Raw genomic sequence first — 17,343 nt, forward strand, 5'->3', positions numbered from 1 at the left:
CCTGCTTGCTCTCCGGAGCCTCCTACCGGCAGGAGGTAGGTAGGTAGATCCGGGATGGTCATGGAGGACTCCCAGGAGGAGGTGAAAATTTAGTACTTACAAAGTTAAAAGACATGAATGTGGCACATTTTTTCTTAATCTGTAATTGTTAATTGTAAAAATCAAAATAGCACACAAGTATGTAAAATAAAAACTGAAAGTTTACTCACCCTAAAAGTTTTTCTTCCATGCACAGTGGCACATGTCCATAATCCTAGTACTTGGGAGGCTGAGGCAGGAGGATCTCAGGTTCAGGACCAGCTCAGCAACGTAGCAAGGCTCTCAGCAACCTAGTATGATTCCATTTCAAAATAAAAAATTAAAAGGGCTGGGGTTATAGCTTGGTAGTAGAACAATGGTGGGTGAACTCCCAGGACCAAAAGAAAAAAATCATTCTACTCCCAGAAAACATTAATAGTCTTCATGTGTGTGTATGTGTGTGTGTATGTGTGTGTGTGTGTGTGTGTGTGTGTGTGTGCGCGCGCGCGCACATGCGCGCATGTGTGTTACTTGGTATTAAACCCAGGGCTTGGCACATGCTAGGCAAGTGCTCTACCGCCGAGCTACATCCCCAGTCTTTTTTATTTCATTTTATTTTGTGTGTGTGTGTGGTACTGGGGGTGAAGCCCAGGGACTTTTCTACCTCTGGGCTATACTCCAGACCTATTTTATACTTTATTTGGAAACAGGGTCTCACTAAGTTGCTGAGAGCCTCAGTCAGTAGCTGAGGCTGGCTTCGAACCTGTGCGATCCTCCTTTCTCAGCCTCCCAACTGCGGGAATCACAAGCGTGCGCCACCACGCCCGGCTCTTTTTATTTCATTTTGAAACAGGGTCTCACTAAGTCTCCCAGGCTGGTCTTGAACTTATGACCCTGCCTCAGCCTCCTGAGCAGCTGGGATTACAGGCATCTGCCACTGCGCCCAGCCCCCCTCCCCACTTTGTAAGAGGTATTGAGCTCTGACATTAAGACTTTATGTGAATTAACTCATTAACCCTCCCAGTGGCTGAAGAGGTAAGTATTATTCTTATTCCCAGATTTTACAGAAAAAAGGGCACTAAGACACAGATTTTGGCATAGGTAATAGCTTTTTATGGTAAGACATTTTTGTTTTTTTTTGTTTGTTTGTTTTTTGTTTTTTCTGGTGGTACTGGGGTTCCTGGAAGCCCTTCTACCTCCGGGCTATAATCCCAGACCTATTTTTTACATTTTCATTTTGGAAACAGGGTCTCCTAAGCCAGCGCGCGCGGCTGGCTTCGAACCTGCGCGATCCTCCTGTCTCCGCCTCCCAAGTGCGGGGATTACAAGCGTGCGCCACCACGCCCGGCGGTAAGACATTTTTGAGTGAGCTGTGTCTGAGGGCACTGATTTGAACCTTGCTGCCAGCTGCATGTTGAGTCTGAGTGTCGCCCCACACGCCTGCCCTTCGAATGGCATTTCTTGAGTGTCTTGGTCACACACCTTTTCTCCCCAGAACATAGAGATTTTCCTTCCTCTTCTCTCTTCCATTGGGAAGGAAGGATGGGGACATATGGCTAAAGGATGGGCCTTCCAGCTGCACTCTGCAGCCCAGAAAGAAGCAGCACGGGCTCCACTCTGGCGAGAGCCCTGGAGGAGGTGACGTCATCCCGGAGCACCGCCTGGAAGGGAGGTCACCATCTGTGCCCCTGCCTGGAGCAGCACAGCCTGTGTGGTAGCGGCCTATAAAGCTTATCTTATCTCTGCACCAATCTCGCCCGCAGAACCAAGGCTCCTGCCAGGACCACTCCCCACAGGTGGCAGAGGCAGCCGCAGCTCCAAAGTGGCGCTGAGGGGACGATTTCATGATTTATGGGCTGAGTAAAGCAGGGCTGGGCTGGTGTCCCCTGGGAGACTTCTCTTGTCCTGGGCAGCTTGGGTGAGATGCGGGGAGATTGCTGTGGTTCATCTGTTTGTTCCTGCTGTCTGCCTCTTACTTTGGAACACTGGCACAGAAGGTCCCTAGTTTATGATGGCTCTGCTTATAATTTTGCAACCTTATGGTGGTGCAAAAGGGATTTACCTTCAGTAGAAACAGCACTGTGAGTTTTGGATTTGATCTTTTTTGGGCTAGTGATCATCAGGCTACAATTCTCTCCTGCAAGGCTGGGCGGCGTCAGTGAGGCTCAGCAACCTCTCGGCCACCCAGTGGGGTGGGGAGCGGTCCATACTCTGCCCCACGCTCTGTTGCTGAGCTGGGAGGGCCGGTAACAAATGCACTTTGCACTTAGGATGTTCTCAACCTCTGAAAGTTATGTCAGGACAGAACCCCACTGTAAGTGCAGGAGCATCTGGATTTTCACTAGAAAAAGGCCTGAGTAGAAATGGAAATCCAGTGCAGATGTTCACCTTTCCATGGCTGAGCAGTGGGTAATAACTTGTCATGAAAAGGGCGTGAATTGAGCGAATAGAACTGTTGCTGAGGCTAGCCTTGAACCTGCAATCCTCCTGTCTTAGCCTCCCAAGTACTGGGATCACAGGTGTGTGCCACCGCGCCTGCTGGAAATAGATGGAATTGTAGCATTCCACCAGCGTACACTTGCCTCCTCCTGGTATGGCACGTGTCAAACTCCTCTGCCAGTCTGAGCTTCTTGAGGGTAAGGGCTGTATTTTTCATCTCTAGTCCCATCCTAGCTCAAAGCGCTTTACAGTGGTGAGGAAGCTTTTTTTTTTTTTTTGATGGGGCTTAGTTAACACTCAGCTCACACAGGAGATCAGCGGTACTGACCAGTCCCCCGCTGATGTGTACATGAGGAGGAAGCTGGAAGAAAGGCCTCCAGTTTGTTTGTTTGTGGTACCAGGGCTTGAACCCGGGCGTGCTAGTCACTGACCTATACTCTCAGTCCTTTTTATTTTTTTATTTCAAGGCAGGGTCCTGCTAAATCACCACGTGCTGGCCTCCAACCTGTGATCCTCCTGTCTCAGCCTCTCAAGAACTGGGACTACAGGCGTGCGCCACTCTGCCCAGCCACCATTAGTTCTTTGGGGTTGTATTTATCCTGACCTTTGAAACTGGTCTTTACTCCTCAAGACTTTCTCAGCGTAGCTAGTTTCCGTGATGCGGTGAGGTAACTTCCCTGGGAGAGCTCGGAGGAGAGCTGGCTCCGGAGGCCGTGCTGACAGCTTAGCCCTCGCCTCGCCGGCCACCGGGCGCGGGGTTACCCATCATTCAGCACACCTGAGCACCACGTGAGGGGCCGGGAGTTCAGAGATGAAGAACACGGTGTCCTGTCCTCCTCGGGTGGGCGAGACGTGAGCAGCGTGTCCTGGGTGCACAACAGCGGCAGCAGGCTGCAGGGAGGAGAGGCGGTGCCAGGGGCTTGGGGAGGGCCACCTGGCTGAGGACAGGCTCTGGCACCAGCCCTGGGGGGCACAAAATCAGATATGCCTTGTGGAAGGATCACTCTGCTAACCCTTAGGAGGACTGATTAAGACTGGGTATGGTGACATAGGCCTGTGATCCCAATACTTGGGTGGCTGAGACAAGAGGATCACAGATTCAAAGACAGCCTCAGCAACTTAGGGAGACCCTGTGTTGAAGTTAAAAAAAACAAACCTGACATGGTGGCACATACCCGCAATCCTAGCACTTGGGAGGCTGAGACGGGAGGATCACAGGTTTGCAGCCAGCCTCAGCAACTTAGTGAGGCCCTTCTCAGCTTAGTGAGACCCTGTTTCAAAATAAAGGAGCCGGGCGGGCGTGGTGGTGCAGGAATTTGGGAGGCTGAGACAGGAGGCTTGTGGTTTGCAGACAGCCTCAGCTACTTAGTGAGGCGCTTTGCAACTTAGACTCTGTTTCAAAATACAGAATAAAAAAATAGGTCTGGGGTACAGCCTGGAGATAGAATGCCCCTGGGTTCCATCTCCAGTACTGCAAAAAAAAAAAAAAAAAAGAGGATAAAAATTGGGTGGGAGTGTAAAAAAAGAGAGAGGGGAGGGAGGAGGGAAGGAAGGAGAGAGGAAGGAAGATCACAGGTCAAGGCCAACTCAGCAACTTAGCAAAACTCTCAGCAACCTAGAAAGACCCTGTTTCAAAGCTAAAATAAAGAAGGGCTGGGATACAGCTCAGAGGTAGTCTCTGGGCTCAATCCCCGGAACAATAACAACCAAAAAAAAAAAAAAAAAAAAGATAAAGAAATAAAAGGACTGAATAGGTTGAACAAAGGACTAGAAGAAGGGCAAGTGTTTGGAAGGCTTCTCTGATTGACAAGAAGCAGAGGAAGATCAGAAGCTGGTGGCAGGGACAGGTCACCACTTGGCAGACAGAAGACCCAGCCAGCTCCGGGCCGCAGTGGCTCTGATGAGGCCTCTGCCCCAGGATGCCTTGCAAGCCCAGGCATTCCTTGGCAAACTTGGGATCTGTCTTTGAAAAAGCGAGCGTGACCTCAAAACTGCCCTTTTTTCATAAGAAATTACATAACCAGGGACTTAGCCACATTTGGGGTGTACTTTGTCTCCTTTTCTATAATTCTGCATGCGTTTCAGGGTGGAGGCTGAACGGTAATGGTGCGCTAAGGGCGAGGAGGAAGAAATCGGCAGCGTGAGGGGGCAGGCATTTTTGTTGGAGGTAGAGATTCCACTTCCCCAGCAGTTCCAGAGGTGGATAATCAGAGCACATCTGCTAGGTGTTTTTCTTTCTCGAAGAAATTGGAAAGCACCAGCTTCTCTCAGTAGACTTCTCTGTTGCACGTAAGCCACAAAAGTAAACTTTGCAGTGCCCTCGATCACCAGCACCACGCAGCCACACGCACAGGGACCTCTGTGACTGCGGTGCTGGTGGCTCAGCCTGGCCTCCGGCCACTCCACACTGTGATGTTCATATCACAAGAAAGGTCCAGGGTGCACGCTTGTAACCCAGTACCTGGGAGGCTGGGACAAGTGGATTGTAGATTTGAGGCCAGCCTGAGCCACTTAGTGAGCCCTCCGCCACTTAGTGAGACCCTATTTCCAATGAAAAAATAAAAGAGGTGTGGGGGTGTGGCTCAGAGGTAGAATGTCCCTGGGTTCAGTCCCAGTACCACCAAGAAAAAAAAAAAGGTCTATGTAGGATGTGCAGTCAGTGTCCCGGGTGGTGGTAAACTGAGAGCTGCCCTTGGGCAGGCAGACTGGCATTTTCGGAGGGTGGCATCACCTGTTGGCGTGACTGGTGAATAGGAAATAGTAACACCTCTGTGAGCACCCGAGGTCCAGCTCACTCCCACATGATGGAGGATATCTTCATTTCCTTGTGAACTGGGCCTTAAATCAGTCTGCCTCACAAGGATATCCTGTGCTCTAGGAGGGATCGATCTGTGTGTGCAGAGAAGAAAATTCCACACAAATAGCTCGGGGCCTAATAGTCATCGCTCTTCTCACAGGATTTTGTCCACAGCTGGGAAGTATCTGTCTGACTCCTACAGCCCTCGGAGCCTGGCAGGTTTACAGGATAGCATCTCGACAGACAAGAAGAGCTCCGCCAAGAACCCATGGCAGGAATACAATTACCTCCAGAAAGATAACCCCGCTGAGTATGCCAGCTTAATGGAAACACTTTATACCCTCAAGGTATGAGACCAGACGGATGGCATTCTTGCAAATGAAAGCACGTCCCTGTCAATCACCCTCTCTGGGTGCCAGGCGTTCTGGCCCTGCATGTGGGTCCTGGGCCGTGGCATGGCCTGCTGTCACTTTTCCCATTTTTATTTATTTATTTATTTATTTATTTATTTATTTATTTATTTATTTATGGGTACTGAGAATTGAACTCAGAGGCATTTTACCTCTGAGCTACACCCCCAGCCCTATTTTTAATTCTTTTTTTTTTTTTTTTTTGGTGGTATTTGGGTTCCTGGAAGCCCTTCTACCTCTGGCTACACTCCCAGACCTATTTTTACTTTTTTTTTTTTTTTTGAAACAGGGTCTCCTAAGCCAGCACCCGTGGCTGGCTTCGAACCTGTGCGATCCTCCTGTCTCTGCCTCCCAAGCGTGGAGATTACAAGCGTGCGCCACCACGCCTGGCCCTAATTCTTTATTTTTGAAATAGAATCTCACTAAATTGTGGAGGGCCTCACTAAGTAGCGGAGGCTGGCCAGGAACCTGCGATCCTCCTGTCTCAGGCTCCCGAATGCTGGGATTGATTACAAGTGTGCACCACCACACCTGCCTCCACTTTTCTCATTTATGATGAGTTTATTTTTTTATTTTTTTATTTTTTAGTCCTGGGGATTGAATGCAGAGGCATTCTACCTCCAAACTACTACCCCAGCTCTATTCTTTCTTTCTTTCTTTCCTTCCTTCCTTCCTTTTTTTGCAGTATTAGGAGATTGAACCCAGGGACATCCTACATCTATGAGCCACACCCCCAGCTCTTTTTTTTTTTTTTTTGCGGTACTGGGGATGGAACACAGGGGCATTCTACCTCCGAGCTACATCCCCGGTCCTGTTTTTCAGTCTTTATATTTTTTGAAATAGGGTCTCACTGAGTTGCCAGCGGCCTAAGTAGCTGAGGCTGTCCGCGAACTACCATCCTCCAGTCTCCACCTCCTGAATGCTGGGATTACAAGCATGGTCCACCACGCCCAGCCTATTTTTAATTCTTTATTTTTTTAATTTTTTTAATTTTTTAAATTTTTTTTTGCGAGTCTGGGGATGGAACCCAGGGGCATTCGACCTCCGAGCTATACCCCCTGCCCTATTTTTTATTCTTTATTTTGAAACCGGGTCTCACTGAGTTGCAGATGGCCTCACTAAGTAGCTGAGGCTGTCGGCGAACCACGATCCTCCGGTCCAAGCCTCCCGAATGCTGGGATTACAAGTGTGCACCACCATGCCTAGTTTATTCTTTGTTTTTGAAATAGGGTCTCACCAAGTTTCTGAGGGCCTTGCTAAATTGCTGAGGCTGGCCTTACCTGCAATCCTCCTGGCTCAGCCTTCTGAGTACTGAGATTACAGGCATGTGCCGCTATGCTCAGCTTTATTTTTGATTTTGAAACAGGATCTCACTAAGTTCCTGAGGGCCATGCTAAATTCCTGAGGCTGACCTTGAACCTGTGATCCTCCTGTCTCAGTCTCCTGAGTACTTGAATTTCTGGTGTACACCACCATGCCTGGCTTTAGATGAGTCTTCATTACTGATGAAAACCAGGCTGGGAAATAGGGCCTTAGAGACCAGCAACCGGGATCCCTGATGTACTTCACTCCAGAGTGGAGCTTGGGCCGGCGGGGCTGGGAGCCCCTGACCCTACGCAGGGACGGTCCCCTTTACGGAATGGCAGCGGGCCAGGATAAGCAGGCAGGCCATAGCCACAAAAGAGCACCCAGGCCAGCAGTTGGAGAAGTCACTCCTTCCCGAGGCTCCTCCACGGGAGGCGGGAGGACGTGGTGGTCCACGTTCCCTCCTGCTTTTTCCTTGAAGTCTTAGTTTGGCCGTCATAGAGCTGCCTTTGACTTTGAGCTTTAGGCCTCTTGGGTCCAGGGACAGGAGAAACTCACAGCAAATGAGTCAACCGCTTCCTGGAAATGGCCCCAGGGTTGTAAGAGGGCCGTGGGCATCCGTCCCGGGACCTTCCCACCTCCCTGGTCTGGTTTGACCCTCGCTCTGTTGGAGGAGATGTTGCTATTTCTGCACCACCAGATGTAATCTAGAGTTCTCCTGACTGGCCTGGGGCGCTGGGGCTGAACTGCACAGCGAGGCTGGACACGTCTGAGGCCCCGCGGCGGCCCCCCAGGGTCTCCTTGTCTCTCTGTACCTTGGCCCACCAACTGGCCACATTTGAGCCTGACAAACAGGCTTCTTAAAGCAATTCTGTAAGCGCATTCATCCATGCTCCTGAGATTAGGTTAAAGCAGCTCTGTTTATCTTTATTGCTAATCTGATTTATGTCTGTTGTAATCGGTTCATTTATAATAGCAAACTAAGGTTACGTTTTCCATCTCTGTATTTTCTCAAGCTGTTTGGAATTCTTAGGACTCATAGAGGTTATGCACGTCTGGCTTTGGGCCGAGCATAACTGACCTGCCGTCCTGGGAAGAAGGGCTCTGTCCATCGTTCACGTGGATGTACAGAGCTGAGGCTTCTCGCCCTCTATCCCTGAGGGATGGGCACAGGTTAAACTTTCCTGAACTGGGGCTGGACGTGGTGGTGCACACTTGTAATCCCAGCATTTGGGAAGCTGAGATAGGAGGATTGTGGTTCACGGCTAGCCTCAGTTACTTAGTGAGACCCTCTGCAACTCAGATCCTGTTTCAAAAATAAAAAGACTAAAAAATGGGTCTGGGAGTGTAGCTCAGAGGTAGAATGCCCCTGGGTTTCATCCCCAGTACTGCAAAAAAATAAAAAATTTTTTTTTCCCCTAAACTGCCAGTCCACGAGCAAATGAGTCCAGATGCCTCACAATCACCTGCGAAAGTGCCTTAAAGATGGAGAGTCCGGGTCCTGGGGCAGCCTGTGAATCTGCCCTTCAGCTTGGTTCCCAGGAGATGTGGCACAGCCGGCTGTGGGCACCGCGCATGCCCAGAACCCCTTTCCGTCTTTTGCTCTCAGCGGCTTTTCAGCATGTTCAACCAGCCCACACCTTGGTTGGATTCGGGGCCTCACAAACTGCTCTTGTGTTTTCTTGTCCAAGGAAAAAGGGTCCAGTAATCACCAGCTGCTGGCTGCGCCTCGGGCCGCCCTGACTCGGCTCAACCAGCAGGCCCACCAGCTGGCCTTCGACTCCGTCTTCCTGCGCATCAAACAGCAGCTGCTGCTCGTGTCCAAGATGGAGGTGAGTCCCCCACCCTCCGCGTGGCAACCCCCCCAGGCCCTGCCTCTTCCTCAGCTCACTTGAGCATCGTCTTGACCCCCCCCCCGCCCCGCTTGCCTGGGATCCTGCATTGACTCTCCCGGGCTGCAGGGAGTCGCTCGGTCATTTTAACTCATGGCTTAGCAGGAATTTCTTATCTGGACCGTAGTTACTCGCATGCTTTGTTTTCAGCATGTTTTCTAGGATTATGAATGCTGCTTGACTCCTGCCCCCACTTAGGCAGCATCGGCGGCCTCCTGCCTCCTCAGGGAGCAGGGAGGCAGCGTCATGCTGCTGCCATGGAGGTTAGGCCAAGTCAGAAGAGCCAACTGTGGTCTGGTTTTTTTGTTTTGGTGGTAGAGGGGATTGAACCCAGAGGCAGTCTATCTACCTCTGGGCTACACCCCCAGCCCCTTTTAAAATGCGTTTTGAAACCAGGTCTCTCTAGGTTGCTGAGAGACTCACTAAGTTGCTGAGGCTGGCTTCCAACCTGCAATCCTCCTGTCTCAGCCTCCCAAGGACGGGGATGACAGGTGTGCGGCACCATGCGTGGCTGAGCTCACTGGGTTCTGAGGCTGAATTGTTTCCATGCCGCAGGAAGCCTTTCTGGAGAATTGGCTCTGGGCCTTTGCTCAGGAGGGCACCCTGTCAGATTTGATCTCATGCTTCTGAAGGGGCTGCGGGTCCTTCCCTTGGGAGCTTCGCTGTTGGGCTGCCCCTGGCGCCTCACGCTCTCCGCCTCGCTCGCTCTCGCCTTCTGTCTCCTGCCGACTCCTTTCTGAGGCTTTGCCTGGCGTCCTGTTCTCCACTTGCTGTCTCTGCCAGTCCAGACTGCACCACATTCCTTTTGGATTGTGGGATGGGGCAGCGTCCTCTAGTCCCTTTGGAACCCTCTCTTGGCAGGCAGTCTTTTGGAAAGGATCGGGTTTGGGCCTTTAATACCTAAGAGTATTAGTGTAGGAAACAAGCCCTCACACGGCATGATTCCAAGTGCTTTTCCTCCGCCCTCCAGAAAGCCTGCCTGGCCAGGGGTCAAGGGCCGCTGTGTGGCCGTGGTCAGTGTCACCCCCTCTCCGGCTCCCAGAATCGCCATCCAGAAAATGATGCGGTTTAACTGCGTGGTCTCTGCCTGGAGAGTCTGTGGCTGGCACTCTTTGGAAGGTGCCGTGGGGTTGACCCCAAGCAGACTACATCCCCGCACGGAGGGAGGGTAGGGCGGAGGAGAGCTGCAGCAGAGGCGCTGCGCAGGGCTCTGGGGTCCCCTGGCAGGGGGTGGGGCCGGCCCGTCTGTGCGCCTTGCATTGTGAGGCTGAGGTTACTTTTCTCATCTTTACTGTGGAGGTACAGTCATCCTCGTCATATAGGTGGGTGAAGACGGTGAGATTTTACATATGGTAGAATTAAGATGGCACCAGTCACACAGATGATAAATAAGTGGTGGCTAGCTGGCCTACTTCCTCCCTTCTCTCCCCCTCCCCTCCTTTCTTTCTTTACCTACCTACCTCCTTTCTTTCTTTCTCCCTTTCTTTCTTTCTTTCTTTCTTTCTTTCTTTCTTTCTTTCTTTCTTTCTTTCTACTGGGGATTGAACCCAGGGGCATTCTACCTCCAAGCCATACCCCCAGCCCTATTTTTTATTTTTGAAGCAGAGTTTCACTAACCTGTGGGGGCCTCACTACATAGCTGAGGCTGGCCAGGAACCTGTGCTCCTCCTCAGCACCCCAGCACTGGGATCACAAGTATGTGCCACCATGCCTGGCTTAAATGGTAGTTTTCTTTCTTCCTGTGATTCACATTTTTTAAGATAAATGGCTTAGTTGGTGTGTGTGTTGGGGGGGTTACTGGGGATGGAACCCTTCTACCTCCGGGCTACAGTCCCAGGCCTATTTTTATATTATTTTATTTGGAAACAGGATCTCTTAAGCCAGCAAGGCTGGCTTCGAACCTATGCGATCACCTGTCTCTGCCTCCCAAGTGCAGGAATTACAAGCGTGCAACACCACACCCGACTTTAGTTGTTTTTTTAAAATAAAAATTATATATATTTGGCTGGGCATGGTGGTGCACACTTGTAATCCCAGCATTTGGGAGGCTGAGACAGGAGGATTGCGCAGGTTTGAAACCAACCTCAGCTACCTAGTGAGGCCCTTTGCAACTTTGAGGCCCTGTTTCAAAAAATAAAGAATGCCTGGCGTGGTGGTGCACGCTTGTAATCCCCGCGCTTGGGAGGCGGAGACAGGAGGATCGCGCAGGTTCGAAGCCAGCCATGCTGGCGTAAGAGACCCTGTTTCAAAAATATAAAATAGATCTGGGAGTGTAGCCCAGAGGTAGAAGGGCTTCCAGGAACCCCAGTACCATAATAATAATAATAATAATAATAATAATAATAATAATAATAATAAAAGAATAAAAAATAGGGCTGGGGAGTCACTCAGAGGTATAATGCCCCTGGGTTTCATCCCCAGTACTACACTAACACAAAAATCATATATATTTGTTATCAGAAACTCAGGAAATATAGGAAAATATGAAGAAAAATGCAAGAAACCTCTTCAAAATTGCACTGTCTAGAAATAATCTGTGTAAATATTTGATGTCCAGTAATCCGGACTTCTTTTTGTTCCTACGCATACACACATGGAAGGCTGACAGGCAGCCGTAGTTATACACAGAGATTCAGAGGAAGAAGTGGACTTGTATTTCACACGCTGGTTTTTAAAGAACAAGTTGTGTACAATATAAATTTTAATTGACCCAGGAAGAAAGAGAAGCTAAGTAGACCGGCGGAATTGTTGAACTTGAAATCGTTTTTTTATCACAAGGGAGACTAGCTCCCTGGAGATCTCTGCAAGGCTAAGGAAAAGAAGATTATAAGAACTCTTATGAGACTGGAGTCGTGATGTTTTGTTAATATATTTTGTTAATAATATTAACGTTTTGTTAATAATTTTGATCAGGTCATCCTAGTTACCAATATTGATTCACCTGCTCTGAGAGATGAGGGGATTAGCCTCTCTCTCTTTCTCCTCCTCTCCTCCCTTCCTCCCTCCTCTCCCTTCTCCCCCTCTCCTCCTCTTCTCTCCTCTCCTCCTCCTCCTCCTCCTTCTTCTTCCTTCCTCCCTCCCTCCCTCCCTCCCTTCCTCCCTCCTCTCTCTCCTCCTCTCCTCTCCTCCTCCTCCTCCTCCTTCTTCTTCTTCCCATCCCTCCCTCCCTCCCTCCCTCCCTTGAGGGTGCGCCCGCCCGCGATCGCGCGCGCGCGCTCTCTCTCTCTCTCTCTCTCTCTCTCTCTCTCTCTCTCTCTCTCTCTCTCTCATACTGGAGATTAAACCCAGGAGCACTCACCAGTCCTTTTAATTTTGATCGGGTCTTGCTGAGTCACAGAGGGTCTTGCTGCCTTGCTGAGGCTGGCCTTGAACGTGCAGTCGTCCTGTCCCGGCCTCCCAAGTACTGAGGTTACTTAGCATGTTGCACCATGCCTGGCTTTGGCATTCCTTATGTGGCTCTTCTTTGGTTGCTGCTGTCGTCGTCGTCGTCATCATCATCATTGCAGTACTGGGGATGTAACCCAGGGGCATTCTACCTCCAAGAGACACCCCAGACCTATTTTTTGTTTGAAACAGAGTCTCACTGAGTTACAGAGGGCCTCACTAAGTAGCGGAGGCTGTCCTCGAACCCTGATCCTCCTGTCTCAGCCTCCGAATGCTGGGATTACCAGCGTGCGCCACCACACTCAACCTTACACTCTTATTATTTTTATTTTGTCAAAGCTTAAGGTACTGCCTCTGTCTTGCAGCTGTAATCGCCCCAGTTACTCGATCTTAGTTCCCCATCTGAACAGGTGGGTGCTTCCCCCCGGCCCTCTTGCCTCTACTTCTGCATTCCAGGGTTCATTATTATGACTGAGCCGTTGAGCGCTGGGATTTCACCTTCTCATCCAGGCTTCACCACAACACGCCGGCCGCTGGGAATAGACCCAGGCCGCGCTGGAGATTAGAAGGGGTTCTCTCAGTGCCAGCACCCAGCACACAATACAAAGGCAAACACTTGGGCCTGAAGGATTTGAAAACTAAACCTTGCTCACTGATGTTTGCTTTTAACATTTGCTGGTAAATTGTATTGCTCTTTTATATTATAAGACTATAAACCAACACGATATTCAATTTCAGAATAGATCATTGACGTTTATCTATATCACATGATGACAGAAGGCTAGAAAAGCCCATTTGGAGAACATTTTAAATAAATCTTGAATAATAAAAAAAATACTCCACATCATTTCCCTGTTGCCCTCTTTGAGTGTACCCTTTCTGCCAGTTTTTAAGCCTTTCACTAATTCAAGCCACACTCTCTTGCCCTTCCCAAAACTTCTTTTCTACGCCACTCTTTCCTTTTCTCCTGTGCCCAATCACTCCTCATCTTTCTCCTCCTGCCTTCCCTCCAAGGCCTTTCCCGGCCCTCCAGCCCACCGCGCTTCTCCCATGGATGGAGGCAGCAATGCTGATATTTGCCCCACGATGTCTGCTAAAGCCAGGCATGGTGGCACATGCCGAGTAATCCCAGTACTTAGGAGGCTGGGACAGGAGGATTACAGGTTCAAGGCCAGCCTCAGCAACTTGGTGAGACCCTCAGTAACTTAGCAAGAGACCCTGGAGTTTGGCTCAGAGCTGGTCTCACGGGAGAACTCTCCGCTTCCCTGCCTGTAGCCATTGCAGCTCTCTCTGTGTGCCCTCTTTGCTAGCAAGCCACCCAGCCTCACTGTCCCTTCCTTTTCTGTGTGTCATCTGCCTGTCTCCTGGCCAGCACCCCACTCAGGCTCGTGCCATCTCTGAACTGACTTGGACCTTTGACCTGCGTCTTCACTCCAACCTCAGAGCCGCGGCAGCATCTTCACAAAGCGCTGTTCTGACGGCCGCTCTCCCCAGCCAGTCCCTGGCTCCCCGGGGCCAGTCGGGCTTTAAAGGTCTCTTATTATGGGAATTGTCACTGGTACGCAGAAGCAGAGGTGTAAAGGGACCCCATAGACAGACACATCACCCTTCTTCAACACTGACCAGCTCCTGGCCAACATATTTATATATATATCCCATCCAAAATATAATGACTCTAAAACTAACCATAATACCATAACAGCACCCCTACAAAGGAAAAAGAAAGAGCACCTAACATCACCCACATATCACCCATCAGTGTTCAAATTTCCAGTTGTCTTATGTCATCACTTAACTGAATCAAGATCCAAGATCCAATGTGGTCTCTTTTGTACCTCTTTTGGGCTGTAGGCCAGCCTCTCTCTCCTCTCTTTCTGTCTCTGTCTCTGTCCTTTTTTTCCTTCGTAATTTATTTGCTGAAGGCGGTGCCTTTCCTAGCCTGTGCTCAGCGCCGTGCTCCCTCCCGCCAGCCTTATTTCTGCCTCAGTGCACTGCATGCATCCTGTGGCTGGCCCTGTCTTTAGTCACCCTGAGCCCTTGCTCCCCTGGAGCCTCACAGCAATACCGAGAACTCTCGGTGGGAGCCTGCCTGTGTGCACACCGTGGGGAGGACAGAGTGGAGGGGTGGGTGAGTGGCCTGGGAGTGCCCGTGGATCCTGTTTCTCCCGTAGCTTCTGAGGAAAGGCCCAAGTCTTACATTTCTTTGTATCATCTCTATAAAGCTTAGTATGAGACACTACATCACGGATGCTTGGTAAGTGTGGATGGTTCAAATGGTCCTTCTTAGTGTATTGGGAATTACCTGGAAAAAAAGGAGATTGCTTAAGGATTCTCAAGTCAGAACGAGGAGTCTAGAAAACCAGCAGGGCAGGGGGCGGGGAGAAGAGAGCTCCCTGCAGCAAAGGAAATGAGACGGAGTGTGTTGGTGCTCGAGAGCGTGGGGAGGCCTGCTGAGGCTTAGCTGGGCCCGGAGCCCAGGGGTGGACGTGGTCACTCCATTCCCGGAATGCTACTTGAAGGATCAAGCAACTGGATCGGGCATCAGGTGGCTGCTGAGAACAGCTGCACCATGACCTCAGGAGTTACCTCAGAGGCAGTTAGAAAAGGCCCTGTTTTGCAGGTGGCTTTCGGGCAGCTCAGGTTGGAATCGAAAAGCAAGAATTCTCTGTGGAGACTTGCGAAGCTAAGTTGGAGGCACGTGTCGTGGCGGCTAACCTACTTACCAGAGGCTGAGACACTCTGCGGTGACATCAGAGGGTCCGAGAAGACAGAGGGCAGCTGTCGGGGCCCGGAGGCTCCATGCCCTCCCTTGGCTCTGAGTCTGAGTCAGTTGAGAAGTAGATCTGGAAGGCCGCTAGAGGCAAGGTCTGAGGCTCCCGGTGTTTCCATCGACGTCCTCACTGCGGTGCCCCCAAATCTCTGACGACCACCTAGAGGAAGAAAAGCTTATTGCTGACTTCTGGAGGTTACAGAGGTTTCAGTTCATGTTAGGCCTGGTCACATCTGTGGAGCTCAAGTCATGGTGGCGGGAAGCAGAGAGAAAACACATGGAGCTCGTGCAAAGGGAGTGGATGCGGGATGTAGGAACATCCCATGAGGCCACGCCCAGCCACCTTGCATCAATGGGTTTATCCACAGATGAGATTAGAACCTCTGGATTCGGTTATCTCAATTATCTCTGACATTTTTGCAGTGTCAGTACATGAGCTCTCCAGGGGACATTCTATATCCAAACCATCACATGGTATTTGTGTCCAGCAACTTTTGCGCGGTGACCCCACTGGGTAGAAAAACTCAGATCAAAGGATATCTGACTCCTCCATTTCATGTTCACAGCGAGATAAACTTAAGGGACCCACAGGCCAGCCAATAGTTGGGCTAAGAAGGTGAATTCTTGCTGCATGGTCTGCAGGAATGTGGAGAGAAAGAAATTATTACTTTCCCTAGTGGGCTTAAAGGATATTTGGAGAGGAGAGGTCCCTGGCCTGCTGTGTTTTGGTAGCTCCAAAGGTCAGCTCTGACCACAGACCGTGCCTGCAGGGAAGGCCGAGTTCTGTGGGTACCTTTGCGTGGTGCTCCTGGGCTGCCTGGTTGCTGCGGTACTGACAGCTTCCTCTCCTTCCTTTCCTAGAGCTGGAACACAGCCGGCATTGGAGAGACCCTGACGGACGACCTGCCCGCCTTCAGCCTCACCCCTCTGGAGTACATCAGCAACGTAAGGGCTTCTGGGTGCTTCTCCAGGGTGGGCCCCCCTTGTCTTTTTTTTTTTTTTCCAGTTCTGGGGATTGAACCCAGGGGCATTCTATCTCCGAGCTACACCTTCCTACCCTATTTTTCATCCTTTATTTTGAAACAGAATCTCACTAAGTTGCAGAGGGCCTCACTAAGTAGCTGACTGAGGCTGTCCACAAACTCGGATCCTTCTGTCTCAGCCTCCCGAATGCTGGGATTACAAGCGTGCGCCACCACGCCCGGCTCTCCCTTGTCTTTTGACTCTGGTCCTTCTAGGCCAAGTAGTCGTCGCCCCTCAGTACTCCCTGCACCTCTGTTTCCAGATGGTCTGCATCCAGATCCTGAACTTGAGGCAGATGCAGCCGAGCCGCATAGGGAATGACCGCAGAGCTTGAGACATTCTCGCCGCTCCCCATCTCTCCCAGGTGGAGATTGGCCAGTCCTTAAGGGCCTTAGAGTCAAGACTCCAATAGGAAATTCTGACTTGGAAAATCATAAAGCAGGAGGATAAATTCTTCTCTATAACTTTTCAGAAAAGCAGTGTGTGCGGGATGCCGCATTCAAGTTCAGCAAACTTTCAGCAAGTACCTGCCATGTGCTGGGCTCTGCCAAGTGCTTTCTTGCTTAAACTCTCAGCAACAAACAAATATCTTAAGAAGATTTGTAGTTACAGAGGTTTAATATTAAAAGAGCACCGAACGGGCCTGCAGGGGAGCAGGGGCACTTAGGATTCCCTCCCCCGGTCATCTGCACACAGTCTGTCCTTTCCCGCAGCCCTGCAGTCCTCAGTGTCAGTGTTTACAAGATGTACCATGTAGGCGTAATAGCTGCCAAGCCACGCTCACCTCACGTGGGAGGAGATCTGGACTTTTCTGGGTGATTTCTGCCCCATGCTCTTACCTTAGAATCCAGCCCCTGTATAAGTTGTGACTCAGTTGAAATAGATATAAAAGAACCTGAGCCGTAAATATTGTGATCAAAAGAAGTGTGTGGCAGTCCGGCCGCAGGCAGCGGGGAGGCTAGCGTTCTGCCGCCTCCATTTGGAGCAGCGAGTTGCCGTGGTGGTCATTTCCTTCTGTTTTCCAGCACTACCCGCTGCGCCGCACTGAGGAAACTAAAGACGCGGGCTGGTCTGTACACCCAGACACCCAGCGGGGGTGATCATAGTTTTAGAATTGAGACAACGTGTATCGCCATCTAAATTGATTCAGAAAAAGATGTTTCTGGAAGGGGCTTGTGAGGTTATGGGATGGATCTGAGGTTGAAGAAACTGAAGTGGAGAAAAGTAAGGAAGCTTGAATCCAGGTCAAGGCCTTCCCACCTGCTGCGGCCTCGTCCCTGCAAGCTGAGGACCAGGACTCAGGAA

At 50.4% G+C, this 17,343-nt stretch overlaps 1 protein-coding gene across 1 annotated transcript in view; it reads left to right on the forward strand.

Moving 5' to 3' along the window:
* COG7 (component of oligomeric golgi complex 7) overlaps positions 1 to 17,343 on the forward strand; it is a gene marked incomplete at both ends in the record, with an annotated part of 76,452 nt that overhangs the window by 48,794 nt on the left and 10,315 nt on the right. The window contains 3 exons of the mRNA XM_080702291.1: positions 5,415 to 5,601; positions 8,661 to 8,801; positions 15,877 to 15,960. Coding sequence (XP_080558417.1) covers positions 5,415 to 5,601; positions 8,661 to 8,801; positions 15,877 to 15,960 — 412 coding nt within the window. The remainder of the gene's footprint in view (positions 1 to 5,414; positions 5,602 to 8,660; positions 8,802 to 15,876; positions 15,961 to 17,343) is intronic.

Source organism: Muscardinus avellanarius (assembly GCF_963383645.1).
Source record: "Muscardinus avellanarius genome assembly, chromosome: 10".
NCBI lineage: Eukaryota > Metazoa > Chordata > Mammalia > Rodentia > Gliridae > Muscardinus > Muscardinus avellanarius.